Below are 18470 nucleotides of genomic sequence, written 5' to 3' on the forward strand. Positions count from 1 at the left end.
TCACTCGCTACGTGATTTCTTTCTCGGGTTCGGCATACTCATGTTTACATTCGGGGGAGCATCAACGTTCCCCACCATACAGAATGACATGACGCATCGCACACAGTTCCCTCGCAGTATTGTCATGGCTTTCAGTGGTGAGTTTAGTTTTCACCATTTATGAAATAGTGGCGTTATTTTTACGACTATATGTATGATTTGTTGTTTTTAGATTGATTTTTAAAAGATTGTACCTTGGAACCACTTTCACATTACTTCAAGACACATTCTTTTACACCCAAGCCTATCCAGGAACGGAAAATTGCATAAATTCATAAAATTTAAAATTTCCCGCTGCCACTCGTAGTAGGGGAAGGGACGGATTTTTTTCTTTTATCAAGAACCGTTTACAATTTTTCGGAAAATCGTGCAATACAACGTTGCCAGTTGCAGAAAATTGGCTTCACTATGCACGGCTTGACGTTATCCACTGTAAAGTTCACCTCCTTGAGATAAGGAACTTTGGGCGCGTAAATTTAAAATTTGGATTTTACAAAAAGTGAAAAAGGGGAGAGAGAGTGGAAGAGACGGGGATTTAAATGGATTAATAAAAGTCTATTGTTTGTTCATTTGTTAGTCTGGTGGTCTCTTTGTCTGAGGATTAGTGTTTTTGTCCACGCATTTAACTAGGAGGTTATTAGGAAACTTTAGGAAGGAATAAAAGTCTATTGTTTGTCCATTTATTAGTCTGGTGGTCTCTTTGTCTGAGGATTAGTGTTTTTGTCCACGCATTTAACTAGGAGGTTATTAGGAAACTTTAGGAAGGAATCAAGAAAAAATCATTGCTATCTCCATAATCTATCAAACCTATACCTATCCCAAGGATAACCAGAGTAAGTACATACATAGCCTATTCTTATCTTGACTGTTCAGTTGAAAAGAGTTCAAAATTTCCCTTATCACTTTGTAACAACTAGCCAGCATGCTACATACATAGCCTACTCTTATCTTGACTGTTCAGTTGAAAAGAGTTCAAAATTTCCCTTATCACTTTGTAACAACTAGCCAGCATGCCTAGTTGCCTAGGCTAGCTAACACATCATCTGTAGGAATCAGGCTTGAACTCTCGGGGCCATCTTTTTGTGTGTTTGACAGGGATTTATTGTCAGCTTAATTATAATTGCTAATGGGTTTTACACTCTATTTGGTGACAAAATCTATCGAACTTTTCTCACATTGACCTCAGCCAGCCTGAGTGGGATCAGGAAAACCTAGTGGCACATTAAGTATTGCCCTGATGATCACCTAACTATTTGGATACTAATCATGCTCAATGTTGCTTAACTTCAGTGATACTCTGGGAACTGGTGCATTCCAAATACTATTGCTGCTGACTATGGGCCAAGTCTCATCTTAATGCAGGTAGATTCATTGAGTTTTTCAGGAATTTATAGCCCTTGAGTGTTTGACACTAGGTCTGGGGGTTACATATTTCAAATGTTGCCACCTTCAAGAGTTGGCCCTGAAAAAAAGAGATAACACGAGCACCAGGAAATGGAAATGTAGTGCCTAGCCTATTTGCTGTTCTGTAGACCTGTAGATACCAGTAAACAGTCAATATTGAACCCCTTTTTCCTAAAGATACCTAATGAGACAAATTTTATGGCTCTAGCTATTCTGAGGGTAAAAAAAGGAATTCTCACAAATTGCTCCCACTACCATCCTACCACTTACAATAGAAACTTTGACTAGACAAAGCTTGTTATCTTATCTAAAACCAAAGTTCAAATGAGGTATTGGTCTCGTGCTACATAAAAAATTCTAGATTCCCATACACATAAATAAAGAGTGCAAGAAAATTCTCTTTGTTTTTCTTCTGGACTGATGAATCATGGACATGATTCACTGTTTTGTTATCTACAATTATTGTGCATCTTGATTGTACATTTTTACTTTCCTTATCCTATAGGAAGGAAAGTAATGTAATCGGGTCAAATTTTCGATGGTCAGATTTTAGTGCCAAAACACGTTTTGAGGTCCCTAGAGCCTAAATCCAAAGTTTCAGCCATTGGTCCGTGTGTGTGTCTCTGTGTCTGTCTGTCTGTAAACAAAATATCTCAAGAACGGTAAGAGCTAGAGACTTGAAATTTGATATGTAGATGTCAAATGTGACAAGGATGCGACACGAAACTTTTGGTTAAGACCGGTGAAACGGTTGGCGGCATTTTACCGCTTTTTGGCGGTTTTCGGTGTAATTTAACAATATCTCGGGAACGGTACAAGCTAGAGACTTGAAATTTGGTATGTAGTTCAAAAATGTGACAAGGATGCAATTGAGTGTTTTTTTCTTCCAAAAATTGCAGGGTGAGGGCTAGGGGGGGTTAAAAAAGCTCTTATCCCGTATTTTCATCCAAAATCCCGTTTTTTTTTTTTTTTTTTTTTACGTTTTAGGTCGCTTGTCCCGTTTTGGGCTGAAAATGATCTGGCAACCCTATTTCAAGGTTCATACCATGTAACAATTTATTGTAACATGATTATCTTGATTTTGGATAGTTATTTTTAATTTTTCCTGCTTTCAGATTTTCAATCAGCCTGACCATGGATTCTGAAAATACCTATTTTCTCCCCAAACATTTAACAAGAACCAGAGATAATTCAAGTGTGTCGAGTGAAGACAGTGAGACTACAGAACAGATGAGAAGTCCTTATAATCCTGTAAGTATACAGAAAATCTTACCAGTGCCTGCATGATGAGGAAAATTTCGTTTTTCCCTCGAGACTTTTTTACTTTCTATTTTTTCTGAACTGATTTCAAGTCCATCCTTTATTTCCAGATAAATGAACAGTCCCCTCTGCTTGGCAGTGAGTTAGTAAACCATGGTGGTTTAACCACATTAAGTGCTGCTATATTTGTAGCGGGAGAAATGGCCGGTAGTGGTGTACTGGCGTTACCTAGAGCCTTGGTTGACTTGGGTAAGTAAGTTAATTAATGTGTTTAGTAGTAGTGTGTCACTTGAAAGTAGAATACTGACCCACACAATTCTACGGGTGCCTTGGCACATTAAGAAATGTCTTTTTTATTTCACTCTCAATTTTTCATATTAAAATTAAGTAGGTACATAATTAAATTTTAATAATGTTTTTTTTTTTTTTTTTTTTTTTTTTTTTTTTGGATGTTTTCCTGCCATAGTTTTGGTGTTGGCTGTCTCATTTTGCACGTCTAATGAAACCACCTGTGACAGTGTAGTGGTCAAGGTACTCGGTTGGTAATCGGAAGGTCGCAGGTTTGTCCAATGAAACCACCTGTGACAATGTAGTGGTCAAGGTACTCGGTTGGTAACCGGAAGGTCGCAGGTTTGAATCCCTCTCTTAGTGCGGCTAGCCCAATCGAGTGACTGGATTTCTGAGCTCTAGCTCGACACTTTGATACAGCATTCTAACATCCAAAATCAGGGGAATCAACCCAATACCTAATAGTTTTTCCACCCTATGTTTCCTGAAACTTGTGACATCCTATCACTCTTTTTTTACAACAATAGAAGAATCGGGCAGTACCCTTTTTTAGTCCTGAGACGAATTAGGTATAGACCTTTGAAGAAAAAAAAATCATGATACGTAATAAAAACATCAATACCTAATAGTTTTTCCACCCTATGTTTCCTGAAACTTGTGACATCCTATCACTCTTTTTTTACAACAAATAGAAGAATCGGGCAGTACCCTTTTTCAGTCCTGAGACGAATTAGGTATAGACCTTTGAAGAAAAAAAAAAATCATGATACGAATCGTGCAATACCTTTTCACTGAGACGAATCTTCCACCCGAAATTGAGATGAATCGTGTCTTTCCCATCATGATACGAATCGTGCAATACCTTTTCACTGAGACGAATCTTCCACCCGAAATTGAGATGAATCGTGTCTTTCCCACAGCAAAAAACCTCGATTTTTTTTTTTCTTTTTTTCACGATAGTGATATAGAGAACTGTAACTGCTAAGGTCCCGAAATTGGAGAGAGAAGGAAGACCGGAAACCTCAATTCTTACCTGAACATCGCACAAACGTGAACAAAACAAGAAGAACGGCCACGAAACGCGAGACAATCGTTCGCGAACACAAGAAACGACGCGAACTCCGCGGAGATACAAGACGCGGGATTATTTGCTCCATAGCGGCCAAACGCGACCCACGCGCCCAGAGACAAATGAAAACTGTCGCAAAATATTCTGGAGAGAGCAATGAGGAGAGAGAGAGGGAGCGAGGAGAGAGAGCAGAAGAAAGAAACTTGCGCCCTGATGCATCCCAGATTTTTTCATTTTATTACTCAGATGCCTATCTAGATCTAGGTATTTTAATAATTCATTCTGTCAACACATCTCTTTTATTAAGTACGTACTTAATTAGGTTTCATTTATTTATTTTTTTTTTACTTTCTATTGGAATATTATTACCTAAAAGTGTCTTCTGTCACTCCGAATTCGCAATCCAATCTCAAACTCAATGAACTTTGAGCTGAACCCTCCTCGTCTAAAACTTTAGCAGAATAGCTCAAGTTCGTGTCGACTGAGGAGGGAACAGCTCAGGTTCATGGCAATTAATTCATTCATAGATCTTCTTTCTTCTTATGACAATTGCTTCTTGTTCCTTTCGAGCATTAAGCTTCAAGTATGTGGATGATCTTCTCCAGTTTTCCAAGCCATATTTTGTTTCCATTATGTACTTTTCCATTATGGTGTTTTTTAAGTTTTTATTTTGTTTCTATTAAAGATGAGTGTTTCACCGCCGTTTTATTTCGTAGCATGAAACACTGATTTATCGTTTGATTATCTTGATTTTAATTTTGAATATAATCTTGGGTATTTCGATTCATTTACACGAGGGGGCTCGGGGGAGGGCTGGGAACTTCAAACAGGGAGCAAACCTGCCTCAGTGGTGTAGTGGTCAAAGGCGCTCGCCTGGTAAACAGGAAGGCGTGGCGTTCAATCCCACGCCGAGTATGGAATTCTTATTCCTCAATATAATTGAGAATTTGACACACAATAATAGCTAGTAGCCTACTGCTGGAGTAAGGGGACTTTTCAGTCCTATCGCGAGCAACTATAAATAAGCCATATTATTATTTATTATATTATATTATTATTTTATTATTATTATTATTATTATTTACTATTACTATTACATATACTATTATATTACTATTACTATTTACTATTACTATTACTATTACTATTACTATTATATTACTATTATTATTATTACTAATACTATTACTATTACTATTACTATACTATTACTATTACTATTACTATTACTATTACTATTACTTATACTATATACTTTACCTATTACTAATTATATTTACTATTACTACTTACTATACTAATTACTATTCTATTACTATTATATTACTATACTATTTACTATTACTATTACTATTACTACTTACTATTACTATTACTATTACTATTTACTAATACTATTACTATTACTATTACTATTACTATTACTATTACTATTTACTATTACATATTACTATTTACTATTACTATTACATTACTATTTTTACTATTTACTATATACTTTACTTTACTATTACTATTACATTACTATTACTATATTACTAGATTACTTTACTATGACTATTACTAATTACATAAATTAACTATTACATTACTATTAGCTGAGTTACTATTACTAGGATTACTAGTTACTAATACTATTTACTATTTACTATGTACTATTACTATGTACTATTACATTTACGCTATTACGTAGTTACTAGTTACTATGGCTGATTACTATTACTATTACATTACGTATTACTGTAGTTACTATTACTATTTACTATTTACTATTACTATTACTAATTTACTATTATCATTACGTATTACTATTTACTATTACTAATTACTATTCTGATTACTATTACTATTTACTATTACTACTTATTATTACTATTACTATTACTATTACTATTACTATTACTATTCTATATATTACTATTACTAATTACTGATTATTATTACTATTACTATCTTACTATTACTATTTTTTTTTTTGGTCAACGATCACTGGTAAAACATAGGGCGTGGGTTCAATCCCAGCCGGAGGTATGGAATTTTATCCCTCAATATAATTTGAGAATTTACCACAATAATAGTAGTAGCCTACTGCTGGAGTAAAGGGACTTTTCAGTCCTATGTGAGCACTATAAATAAGCACTATTATTATTATTATTATTATTATACCAGCCTGAAATTTCCCTTGCCTAAAGAATCAGGAAAGGTTGAGTGCGAAGGGCATCCACTCGTAAAATTTTGTAGAAGATTTACAAACTATGTAGGTACGCAATCATGATTAGCTGATGGCTCGTCGGGTCGAGTCAAATTGAATGGGATTTAATTGAACCTATGTATGAAGGCATAATGAGTGAAGTTTCCCCCCCCCCCTTTTTTAGCAAAGGACTTGTATGGTCTGTGTCATAATATGTCTGTTTGCAGATTCAAAATGAATTGTAGAATCTCCACCTATGTCTGCAATAAAGTGCTATTGGGATACAGCCACCATAATACCTACTAAGGTATAAACTATAGATATGAGATCAAAATAATCTTCTAAGGCTAAAAACCGAGTGAAGAGGAGAACATAGTGCATAGAGCAACAAGCAGGTAGCTCCACTCTGTTCTTGGTCCAAGTAGGTCGTGAATGCAGAATCTAAAAAGGTTTGATCTTCAATGAGGACAAGAAAATTAACATGCAGAGATAAAGTGGAATAAGGAGGATGGAAGAAGGAAAGAGAGAGAAGTGAAGAATAAGGAAATGAGAAAAACAGTAAAAAATTAAAAGGAAAAATATCAGCAAAATTAAGTACATTACTTTTGTTATTACAGGATAAGGAAAGAATAAAGAAGAAGAAGTGTAGTAGTAATAATAATAGTGCTTAGTCATACTGCTTGCATAGGACTGAAAAGTCCCTGTACTCCAGGGACTTATACCTAGTTGTAGTTTAAAGTTTATTTACTTATAATTTATTTTTGATACAATTTAGCAACAAGGCCATTTGCAGTTTAAAGTTTAATTTAGAATTAAGTTGGATTGACTTTGTAAGATACCTTTTGGTTTTATTAACAATAAAAACTATTCTATTCTATTCTATTCAGTATGCTACTACCATTGATTTCTCTCTCTCTTTTTCTCTCAATAATTCCACACCTCAGCTGGGACACCACCAAGGCAGGTAAATGTAAGTTAAGCCAGGGGGGAAAAAAAAACTTACCTGTACTTAAAGTCATAGCCATGTTCTCCACTCATCACTCCTTGAATGTAGAGTAAAATGTCTTGTAAATGGAATAATTAATAACTAAAGTTGTAAACTACTCCTTAACACCTCCAACTTCTAGTCATACTGCTTGCATAGGACTGAAAAGTCCCTGTACTCCAGGGACCTATACCTAGATGTAGTTTAAAGTTTATTTATTTATTTATTTTTGATACAATTTAGCAACAAGGCCATTTGCAGTTTGAAGTTTAATTTAGAATTAAGTTGAATTGACTTTGTAAGATACCTTTTGGTTTTATTTACAATAAAAACTATTCTATTCTATTCAGTATGCTACTACCATTGATTTCTCTCTCTTTTTCTCTCAATAATTCCACACCTCAGCTGGGACACCACCAAGGCAGGTAAATGTAAGTTAAGCCAGGAGGGAAAAAAAAACTTACCTGTACTTAAAGTCATAGCCATGTTCTCCACTGATCACTCCTTGAATGTAGAGTAAAATGTCTTGTAAATGGAATAACAAACAATTCAGTCAAACTTTATTCGTTCATTTGCTTGAATATTAAACAAAACTTGACTAATAAATGTAACCACGGAGGTCTTGTTGTTCCAAAAGCAACGAGAGAAGGAAGACGTGGTAGAAGAAAGCAGCCTTTTGGAGAACGAACCTTAGGTAGGTATAGGTTAAAGTTCACTGGGGGCGGAAATCATCGAACTCGTTACGTAACACTTACAAGGCAGAGCTCCAAGCTAACTAGGCTGACTTGATAAGTCCTAATTTTTGTTCCCATGCTGAATATTAATAATTTTATTTTATTTTCCAGGCTGGACAGGTTTGGTCCTGCTAATCGTGTTCTGTATCAACTCGGGCTACAGTGGTGCAAGGCTGGGGGATTGTTGGACTATGATAGAATAATTTTATGTTATTTTCCAGGCTGGACAGGTTTGGTCCTGCTAATTGTGTTCTGTATCAACTCGGGCTACAGTGGTGCTAGGCTGGGGGACTGTTGGACTATGATAGAAGAGAGATATCCAGAACATAGAACCAAATCTAGAAATCCGTATGCTGTCATTGCAGAGAAAGCCGTGGGAGCTTGGGGGAGGTAAGATTTGACCTTCCCCGGTGGCGTAGTGGTCAAGACGCTCGCCTGGTAAACAGGAAGTCGCGGGTTCGATGCCAGCCGAGGCATGGAATCCTCAATAATTTGACAATTTGATCACGTAATAATGGAGCTCTAAGGGTTGAAAAAGCCTCGGTGGCGTAGCCGTCAAGACGCTCGCCAGGTAAACAGGAGGTCGCGGGTTCGATGCCAGCCGAGGCATGGAATCCTCAATAATTTGACAATTTGATCACGTAATAATGGAGCTCTAAGGGTTGAAAAAAGTTCGATAGAGGGAAATGTATCAACCATGGTCTTATCGTCCCAAAATTGAAGAGAGAAGGACGAGATAGGAGAAAGCCAGCCGTTCCGAGAACGAACCCTACCTGTTTAGGATAAAGGGCTGGGGGACCTTGAACAGGGAGCAGACCAGTGTCTTGTTGTGGGACTATAAATAGGGATCAGAGCAGCCAAACCCTAACCAACCTGGCTAGCTGGAGGTTTCAAAGGAAAAGCAGGTCCTCATGATGGTTGACTGCGGTTCGGAACGGGCAAAGAATCTTGGCTAGAGACCATCAACCCCCTTCGGTGCAACTACACCGGGCGTGAATCGAACCCTCTACGTGGTTCTTACAACGCAGGCTAAGCTGACTGGGCTGGCTTGCCTAATGGTTGACTTTTTCTCTTCTAGGAAGCTTGTGACAGTGTGTGTTCAGACCACATTATTCGGAGTAGGCACAGTGTATCTGCTCATCGCAAGTGCAGCTACACCGGGCGTGAATCGAACCCTCTACCGAGCGCTTACAACGCAGGCTAAGCTGACTAGGCTGGCTTGCCTAACGGTTGACTTTTTCTCTTCTAGGAAGCTTGTGACAGTGTGTGTTCAGACCACATTATTCGGAGTAGGCACAGTGTATCTGCTCATCGCATCTCAAATGGTGAAGGAACTATTCCAGCCCTATTTACCAAACATCAGCTTCTGTCTATGCTTTGTAGTGTTTACCGCCGCTCTAACACCAGTCATGTGGCTTGGATCACCCAAAGACTTCTGGTGAGTGAACTTTTTGAAACTTCAGGGTAAAATTGTGTTTTTCAAGAGGAGATACATATAACACATGTCTCAATTTTAGTGAGGTTCTCCCAATATCCTATTTGCTTCCATTATATCCTACATAACAATCCTTTTGACTACTTTAGAGTTACCTATTTAAATTAATTAATAATAATTTAATAATACAACATTCCTATTGAGTTATGTATTTTTATTAATTAACACTCCATTCCTATTTAATATTCCTTATCTATATAATCGGTGGGTTTTATTTTTATTTATTTTTTTTCTCATGGAAGATTTTTTTTCTTCTTTTTTTATGCTCTGCAAAAAAAAAAAAAAAAATAATGGAGCTCTAAGAGTTGAAAAAAAGTTCGATAGAGGGAAATCAACCGTGGTCTTATCGTCCCAAAATCGAAGAGAGAAGGACGAGATAGGAGAAAGCCAGTCGTTCCTAGAACGAACCCTACCTGTTTAGGATAAAGGGCTGGGGGACCTTGAACAGGGAGCAGACCAGTGTCTTGTTGTAGGACTATAAATAGGGATCAGAGCAGCCAGACCCTAACCAGCCTGGCTAGCTAGAGGTTACAAAGGAAAAGCAGGTCCTCATGATGGTTGACTGCGGTTTGAAACGGGCAAAGAATCTTGGCTAGAGACCATCAACCCCCTTCAGTGCAGCTACACCGGGCGTGAATCGAACCCTCTACCTAGCGCTTACAACGCAGGCTAAGCTGACTAGGCTGGCTTGCCTAATGGTTGACTTTTTCTCTTCTAGGAAGCTTGTGACAGTGTGTGTTCAGACCACATTATTCGGAGTAGGCACAGTGTATCTGCTCATCGCATCTCAAATGGTGAAGGAGTTATTCCAGCCCTATTTACCCAATATCAGCTTCTGTCTATGCTTTGTAGTGTTTACCGCCGCTCTAACACCAGTCATGTGGCTTGGATCACCCAAAGACTTCTGGTGAGTGATGGATCAAATGAATTTTAATTTAATTTATCAAGTTTCCATTTTATGGTAAACAGGAGGGCGTGGGTTCGATCCCAGCCGAGGTATGGAATTTTATCCTCATTTATTTGAGAATTTGACCACATAATAATGGAGCTTTAAGGGTTAGGTGGTAGAGAACGCCTAAGGCGTTAACCTCGCCTAGTGGTTACCTTCCACTCAAGAGTCTATTATTATTTATTATTTTTACAACATAACAACATCAGAACATACTAAATTCGTATAGATGGTATACCCATCCGTAAAAGCGCAAAACAAAAATGTTGCATTTAGTTTGCCCATGACCCATCTTTTTTTTTAATACCTCATATTTTTTTTTCCAAGTTTTACCCTCTTTTTATGAAATTTAACAAAAATGTTAATCACATAAAGTAAATTTTGCTCTTTCGATTTATTAAGTTTTACTGCCGATCGTTATTCCAGCCCTATTTACCCAATATCAGCTTCTGTCTATGCTTTGTAGTGTTTACCGCCGCTCTAACACCAGTCATGTGGCTTGGATCACCCAAAGACTTCTGGTGAGTGATGGATCAAATGAATTTTAATTTAATTTATCAAGTTTCCATTTTATGGTAAACAGGAGGGCGTGGGTTCGATCCCAGCCGAGGTATGGAATTTTATCCTCATTTAATTGAGAATTTGACCACATAATAATGGAGCTCTCGGGGTTAGTTGGTAGAGAACGCCTAAGGCGTTAACCTCGCCTAGTGGTCACCTTCCACTCAAGAGTCTATTATTATGTATTATTTTTAGAACATAACAACATCAGAACATACTAAATTCGTATAGATGGTATACCCATCCGTAAAAGCAGAAAATGAAATGAAAAGAAAAGACCACAGAGCAAATGATTGCCTTTACTAGAACCCAGAATATGGGTAGTGGAACCAAGGAAATTAAATGAGTTTTTATTGCAAATGTTGCATTTAGTTTGTACCTAGTAAGTTTGTTTGTTTCACGTTAGCTATCGAAAGTGAAAAGTGAACTGAGTACCTACATGGTTTACCCATGACCCATTTTTTATTTTTTATTATTATTATTATTATTTTTTTTTTTTAATACCTGCAACAACTGGAGGAGACTTTCTTTGTTCCTAATAGTAAGTAAATTTTCTTGGCAGAAAGACAATAATGTTCAGTAAGTTTCAATACAACTGTTTAATGGGGTAAGAATAAAAGGTCGACAGATTCCTACGTAAAAAGTTGTGAAAAATCCAAATCTGAGCAATATTTAGGTAGATATTACCCCGACTCGGAGTTTCATCTACTTCGTGGACATTTTCAAGGGTAAGTATCCATTGTTTAACACAACTTCAGTAAAATAGAAAAGAAAGAAGAAAAAAAAATTGAATAACAAGCACAAGTTCTCACGATGGTTGACTGCGGTTTAAGATGAGCCAACTAAACATGGCTAGAGACCATCACCCCGGTGCGGTGTATGGACTGTATGGCAGAAAAAAAGATATCCTCCCTTATTCTGCCATCACTATGATCACTATTCGGCTACAGCTAAAGCCGTTACAACAACAACAACAACAACAACAAAAACTTGGGTTTATTTCCAGGGTTCTGCGTAAAACGCTGCTTACTGCGCACGTGCATGATCATCGTAATGATTATCATTGGAGAGACTGTACCATCGTTTGGCATGATCTTGTCTCTGATTGGGTACAGGGTCTATTTCATATTTTACATTTTCTGAGTATTTAATTGTGTTTGTTTAATAAACGGTACCACGATCTGAGTTTAAACTCGAATTAAGTTTAACTCTCGATTGAAAATTGGTTTTCAAAACTTAAAAAAAGGCCAATCAGAATGCTTAGTCCTAAAGTTAACATTAAACCGAGTCAGATTGTGACTCTGGCTATACAAAATCTGATTGGTTTTCAAGCAATAGATCAGTTGCGCTTACTTGGATGATGTTTCAAAGTCATAGAGCAGAAAAATCAGAAAATAATTTTCTTTTTCTTCTACGACTTCTAGATCCCGAGATAAATCGATTAAAAAAATGCCGGTAAATCGTGAACTTTGACGTAAGGACTAACGGAATCTTTTTCTTCTACGACTTCTAGATCCCGAGATAAATCGATTAAAAAAATGCCGGTAAATCGTGAACTTTGACGTCACTATACGCTCCCGTAGGCGATGACGTCACATCGAATGTCCCGAGCAAAGCTCCCTCGCAGGCAACGCATTAATGTATTTGTGCGCATACGTTTCTGCGCAGTCTTTCTGCTCCTCCGCTAGCGCGCTTGCATAGTGGCGCTACCTAACGGACAAAAAAAAAACAACTGCGTAAAGTCTGACGTCACACATATTTGAACTCTTTCCTTAGAACGGAAAATAAAAATTGAATTTTCGACCTTTTACAGTTATTTTTTCGGAGTTTTGACCTCAGATTTGGATTTTTAGGTCAACCATTTATTTATAATTTTTACCCATTTGCAACTGCTCCATTTCAAACATTTTAACCAATCAGATTGCTCAATTCGAGAGTTAAACTTAATCGAGTTTAAACTCTGTGGCCCGGTCGTTAGCATGGAATTATGTGTGTTTTGATAGTGTCCTATATTTTTATTTGAATTTTTGACTTTTTACAGTTATTTTTTCGGAGTTTCGACCTCAGATTTGGATTTTTCACAACTTTTTACATGGGGTCGACCATTTATTTATATTTTTTACCCATTTGCAACTGCTCCATTTCAAACATTTTAACCAATCAGATTGCTCAATCCGAGAGTTAAACTTAATCGAGTTTAAACTCTGTGGCCCGGTCGTTAGCATGGAATTATGTGTGTTTTGATAGTGTCCTATATTTTTATCTCCATACTGTATTTTTAACCTATGTTTACCAAATATTACATTTTATTTTTGATATAATCATTCACGTTTTGATAAAATCTTATGAATAAAGTATTTATTTTTCCACAAGTTTTGTTTTTGTTTGTTTGTCTGTTTCTTTATACATATTAGGTATATCATTTATTCCAAGGACCCTATTCCTTATCCCACGGACGCCGCACGCGACACTTTTTACTCCACGCGTAGAAAAATACATCACTATTATGAATAAAGTATTTATTTTTCCACAAGTTTTGTTTTTGTTTGTTTGTCTGTTTCTTTATACATATTATATCATTTATTCCAAGGACCCTATTCCTTATCCCACGGACGCCGCACGCGACACTTTTTACTCCACGCGTAGAAAAATACATCACTCCATTTGTGTTTTTTGTTCATCAAAGAGGTTTGATAGAGGGAACTGTAACTGCTAAGGTCTTATTAACCGAAAGCGAAGAGAGAAGACAAGATAGGAAAAAGCCAGCCGTTCCGAGAACGAATCTTATCCGTTTAGGATAAAATCCGCCCCTGTCGGGAGTCGAACCCGCGGCCAAGGCAGGAGCGCTACCAACCAAGCTAACTAGGCTGGCAGAATAGGCGTTCCACTCTTGTTGTATAGGACAATACTACTTCTTTAAAGAAAATAAAGAAAACATTCGTTTTAATTTCGACTATTTTGTTCATCAAAGAGGTTTGATAGAGGGAACTGTAACTGCTAAGGTCTTATTACCCGAAAGCGAAGAGAGAAGACAAAATAGGAAAAAGCCAGCCGTTCCGAGAATGAATCTTATCCGTTTAGGATAAAATCCGCCCCTGGCGGGAGTCGAACCCGTGGCCAAGGCAGGAGCGCTACCAACCAAGCTAACTAGGCTGGCAGGGACAATACTACTTCTTTAAAGAAAATAAAGAAAACATTCGTTTTAATTTCGACTATTACACATGAACATTGTTAAGTATTAGATAATATATTTTCCTTCATTTGAACGGAAAATTTCAGTCAATTTTTTTTAAACCCACTTCAGGGGGGGGGCTCGGGCTTGTTTTCGTCTCTAAATGTTGTAGGTATCATACAACAACAACAACAACAACAACAACAACAACAACAACAACAACAACAACACCAACAACAACAATTGTCCTGAACACGGCCCGGCCTACTTTAACGCTTTTACCCCCCTATTTCAGTCCCATTTTGGAATGATATTTATTTAAATATAATTTGTACCTCGTAATGTAATGTAATGTAGCTTTATTTATTTTTCATATAAATTTAAACAAAGGTAGATAGGTACAATGTAAAAATTACATGTTTAAACAAAATTGGTAAAGTACATACATAGTAATAATACGTCTCTCGTTCATTTTGCAGCTATCCTGGCGCTCTACATACCGGTAGGGTTTGGAGGCTTTCTCGTCTACGGAGAGAGTGTAAACGCCAACATCATTCTGTCATTGGGCAAAACCTCGCTGGCTACATTCGCCAATATATTCATGGCATGTCATTTGATATTAGCGTTCTTCATTGTGATTAATCCCGTAGCCCAACAACTGGAAGAGACTTTCTTTGTTCCCAATAGTAAGTAAATTTTATTGGCAGAAAGACAATAATGTTCAGTAAGTTTCAATACAACTGTTTGATGGGGTAAACTTGAATAAAAGGTCGACAGATTCCTACGTAAGAAGTTGTGAAAAATCCAAATCTGAGCAATATTTTAGGTAGGTATTATCCCGACTCGGAGTTTCATCTACTTCGTGGACATTTTCAAGGGTAAGTATCCATTGTTAACATAACTCAAGTAAAATAGAAAAGAAAGACTGTAGACCTGTAGATACCAGTAAACAGTCAATATTGAACCCCTTTTTCCTAAAGATACCTAATGAGACAAATTTTATGGCTCTAGCTATTCTGAGGGTAAAAAAAGGAATTCTCACAAATTGCTCCCACTACCATCCTACCACTTACAATAGAAACTTTGACTAGACAAAGCTTGTTATCTTATCTAAAACCAAAGTTCAAATGAGGTATTGGTCTCATGCTACATAAAAAATTCTAGATTCCCATACACATAAATAAAGAGTGCAAGAAAATTCTCTTTGTTTTTCTTCTGGACTGATGAATCATGGACATGATTCACTGTTTTGTTATCTACAATTGTGCATCTTGATTGTACATTTTTTTATACACTTTGTCTGATTTGAGTCCTCAGCATCATATCAAAGTAGTAGTGGAGTGTTGAGCAAGTGCTTATATTTTGTATATTGCTAATGACACAAGTGAAAGTACCTTCACTTCTACCTTTTGCACTTTTTCCTTTGTAATTATGAAAATTGTATTTACTTATTTTTCAAATAAGGTTTCAAGGTAGGGTTGCCAGACATCCCGTATTTCCCGGGACGTCCTGTATTTTGGGCACATTTCAAAATGTCCCGTACGGGACACACGTGTCCCGTATTTTCCCCAGTTTCACCATCTCCTTCGGTAATTAATCTTTACCAATGTAACAAATTAAAATTTTCTGTAGCACGCCGTCATACCATGTAACAATTTATTGTAACATGATTATCTTGATTTTGGATAGTTATTTTTAATTTTTCCTGCTTTCAGATTTTCAATCAGCCTGACCATGGATTCTGAAAATACCTATTTTCTCCCCAAACATTTAACAAGAACCAGAGATAATTCAAGTGTGTCGAGTGAAGACAGTGAGACTACAGAACAGATGAGAAGTCCTTATAATCCTGTAAGTATACAGAAAATCTTACCAGTGCCTGCATGATGAGGAAAATTTCGTTTTTCCCTCAAGACTTTTTTACTTTCTATTTTTTCTGAACTGATTTCAAGTCCATCCTTTACTTCCAGATAAATGAACAGTCCCCTCTGCTTGGCAGTGAGTTAGTAAACCATGGTGGTTTAACTACACTAAGTGCTGCTATATTTGTAGCGGGAGAAATGGCCGGTAGTGGTGTACTGGCGTTACCTAGAGCCTTGGTTGACTTGGGTAAGTAAGTAATTATTGTTATTAAACAAACAATTCAGTCAAACTTTATTCGTTCATTTGCTTGAATATTAAACAAAACTTGACCAATAAATGTAACCACAGAGGTCTTATCGTTCCGAAAGCAAAGGGAGAAGGAAGACGTGGTAGAAGAAAGCAGCCTTTCTGAGAACAAACCTTAGGTATAGGTTTAGGATATAGTTCACTGCGGGCGGAAATCATCGAACTCGTTACCTAACACTTACAAGGCAGAGCTCCAAGCTAACTAGGCTGACTCGATAAGTCCTAATTTTTGTTCCCATGCTGAATATTAACATTTAGCCAACACCTGAGAGCAGCCTAAGACGCGTTTCGTTCTTATTTGAACTCATCAGTTAGACATAGCTCTCAGGTGCTGGCCAAGCTTGCTAATGGGTTTTACCCTCTATTTGGTGACAAAAGCTATCGAACTTTTCTCACATTGACCTCAGCCAGCCTGAGTGGGATCAGGAAAACCTAGTGGCACATTATTGCCCTGATGATCACCTAACTATTTGAATACTAATCATGCTCAATGTTGCTTAACTTCAGTGATACTCTGGGAACTGGTGCATTCCAAATACTATTGCTGCTGACTATGGGCCAAGCCTAGTGGCACATTATTGCCCTGATGATCACCTAACTATTTGGATACTAATCATGCTCAATGGTGCTTAACTTCAGTGATACTCTGGGAACTGGTGCATTCCAAATACTATTGCTGCTGACTATGGGCCAAGTCTCATCTTAATGCAGGTAAGCCAAGTCTCATCTTAATGCAGGTACATTCATTGAGTTTTTCAGGAATTTATAGCCCTTGAGTGTTTGACACTAGGTCTGGGGGTTACATATTTCAAATGTTGCCACCTTCAAGAATGCAGGTAGATTCATTGAGTTTTTCAGGAATTTATAGCCCTTGAGTGTTTGACACTAGGTCTGGGGGTTACATATTTCAAATGTTGCCACCTTCAAGAGTTGGCCCTGAAAAAAAGAGATAACACGAGCACCAGGAAATGGAAATGTAGTGCCTAGCCTATTTGCTGTTCTGTAGACCTGTAGATACCAGTCGTTCGCGCTGTACAACTGTTTAATGGGGTAAAAAACTTGAATAAAAGGTCGACAGATTCCTACGTAAAAAGTTGTGAAAAATCCAAATCCGAGCAATATTTTAGGTAGGTATTATCCCGACTCGGAGTTTCATCTACTTCGTGGACATTTTCAAGGGTAAGCATCCATTGTTTAACACAACTTAAGTAAAATAGAAAAGAAAGAAGAAAAAAAATAGGATAACAAGCACAAGTTCTCAGGTTGACTGCGGTTTAGGATGAGCCATGGCTAGAGACCATCACCCCGGTGTGGTGTATGGCAGAAAAAAAGATATCCTCCTTTATTCTGCGACCATCACTATTCGGCTACAGCTGAAGCCGCTACAAGGCTACAACAACAACAACAACAACAACAACAACAACATCAACAACAACAAAAACTTGGATTTATTTCCAGGATTCTGCGTAAAACGCTGCTTACTGCGCACGTGCATGATCATCGTAATGATCATCATTGGAGAGACTGTACCATCGTTTGGCATGATCTTGTCTCTGATTGGTGGATCTACAGTTACTCTGACCACGTTTATTCTGCCCTCGTATTTCTACATGAAGCTGTGCGATCAGACTGTGCCTGGATGTCCGGTCAGGTAAGTAACCAAGTCACTTTTCTTAAAATAATAATAAAGTAGGTATCAATAAAGAGTTTTTTATCAATAAACAAAAGAGAGGCCCAAAGCAATCGCCCTAGCTAGGGCTGATTGAGAGGCTGACGAAAAACGCCGACCCCGTTTGAACACATGTAGGACGTCCCTGGTTTGATTTCCAAAGTCAACAAATATTTCAACGGGTCACTTCCTTGTGTTAACTCAACACCATCATCGGAAGAAGTGTGTCTCTTAATGGCCATATGATGTAGGATTGTAGGACATACATCATATGGCCTACGACAGTCAGCTCCCATGGCGTAGTGGTCACTGCGCTCGCCTTGCACGCGGGAGACCCGGGTTCGATTCCCGGCGGGGTCAAGAAATTTTGGTAGACTGCGGTTTAGGATCAGCCAACTAAACATGGCTAGAGACCATCACCCCGGTGCGGTGTATGGCAGAAAAAAAGATATCCTCCTTTATTCTGCGACCATCACTATTCGGCT

General features: G+C 37.6%; 1 protein-coding gene and 1 long non-coding RNA gene across 2 annotated transcripts; both read left to right on the top strand.

The window, feature by feature from the left end:
- The first annotated feature begins 699 nt into the window (after positions 1-699).
- LOC103512626 (amino acid transporter AVT1J) lies at positions 700-17980 on the top strand. Its single transcript, XM_026826049.1, has 10 exons — positions 700-872; positions 2559-2694; positions 2814-2952; positions 8192-8360; positions 9220-9408; positions 10184-10372; positions 10861-10935; positions 11982-12091; positions 14627-14833; positions 17775-17980. Exons 2-10 carry the CDS (start codon positions 2578-2580, stop codon positions 17969-17971), a joined length of 1392 nt encoding a protein of 463 aa, XP_026681850.1. The 5' UTR covers positions 700-872; positions 2559-2577; the 3' UTR covers positions 17972-17980.
- On the top strand, positions 15473-16243 carry LOC108252797. Its single transcript, XR_001809589.2, has 3 exons — positions 15473-15537; positions 15863-15998; positions 16118-16243. It is a non-coding gene; the product is annotated as an uncharacterized LOC108252797 (long non-coding RNA).
- Positions 17981-18470: the final 490 nt, after the last annotated feature.

The sequence above is a fragment of the Diaphorina citri genome, unplaced genomic scaffold, assembly GCF_000475195.1.
Source record: "Diaphorina citri unplaced genomic scaffold, Diaci psyllid genome assembly version 1.1 scaffold866, whole genome shotgun sequence".
Classification (NCBI taxonomy): domain Eukaryota; kingdom Metazoa; phylum Arthropoda; class Insecta; order Hemiptera; family Psyllidae; genus Diaphorina; species Diaphorina citri.

Coding starts and splice junctions, on each gene's coding strand:
- LOC103512626 (XM_026826049.1), top strand. CDS start 2,578: ATGGATTCTGAAAATACCTATTTTCTCCCCAAACATTTAACAAGAACC. Junction 9,409..10,183: donor GGATCACCCAAAGACTTCTG/GTGAGTGAACTT, acceptor TTTCTCTTCTAG/GAAGCTTGTGACAGTGTGTG. Junction 10,373..10,860: donor GGATCACCCAAAGACTTCTG/GTGAGTGATGGA, acceptor ACCCAATATCAG/CTTCTGTCTATGCTTTGTAG.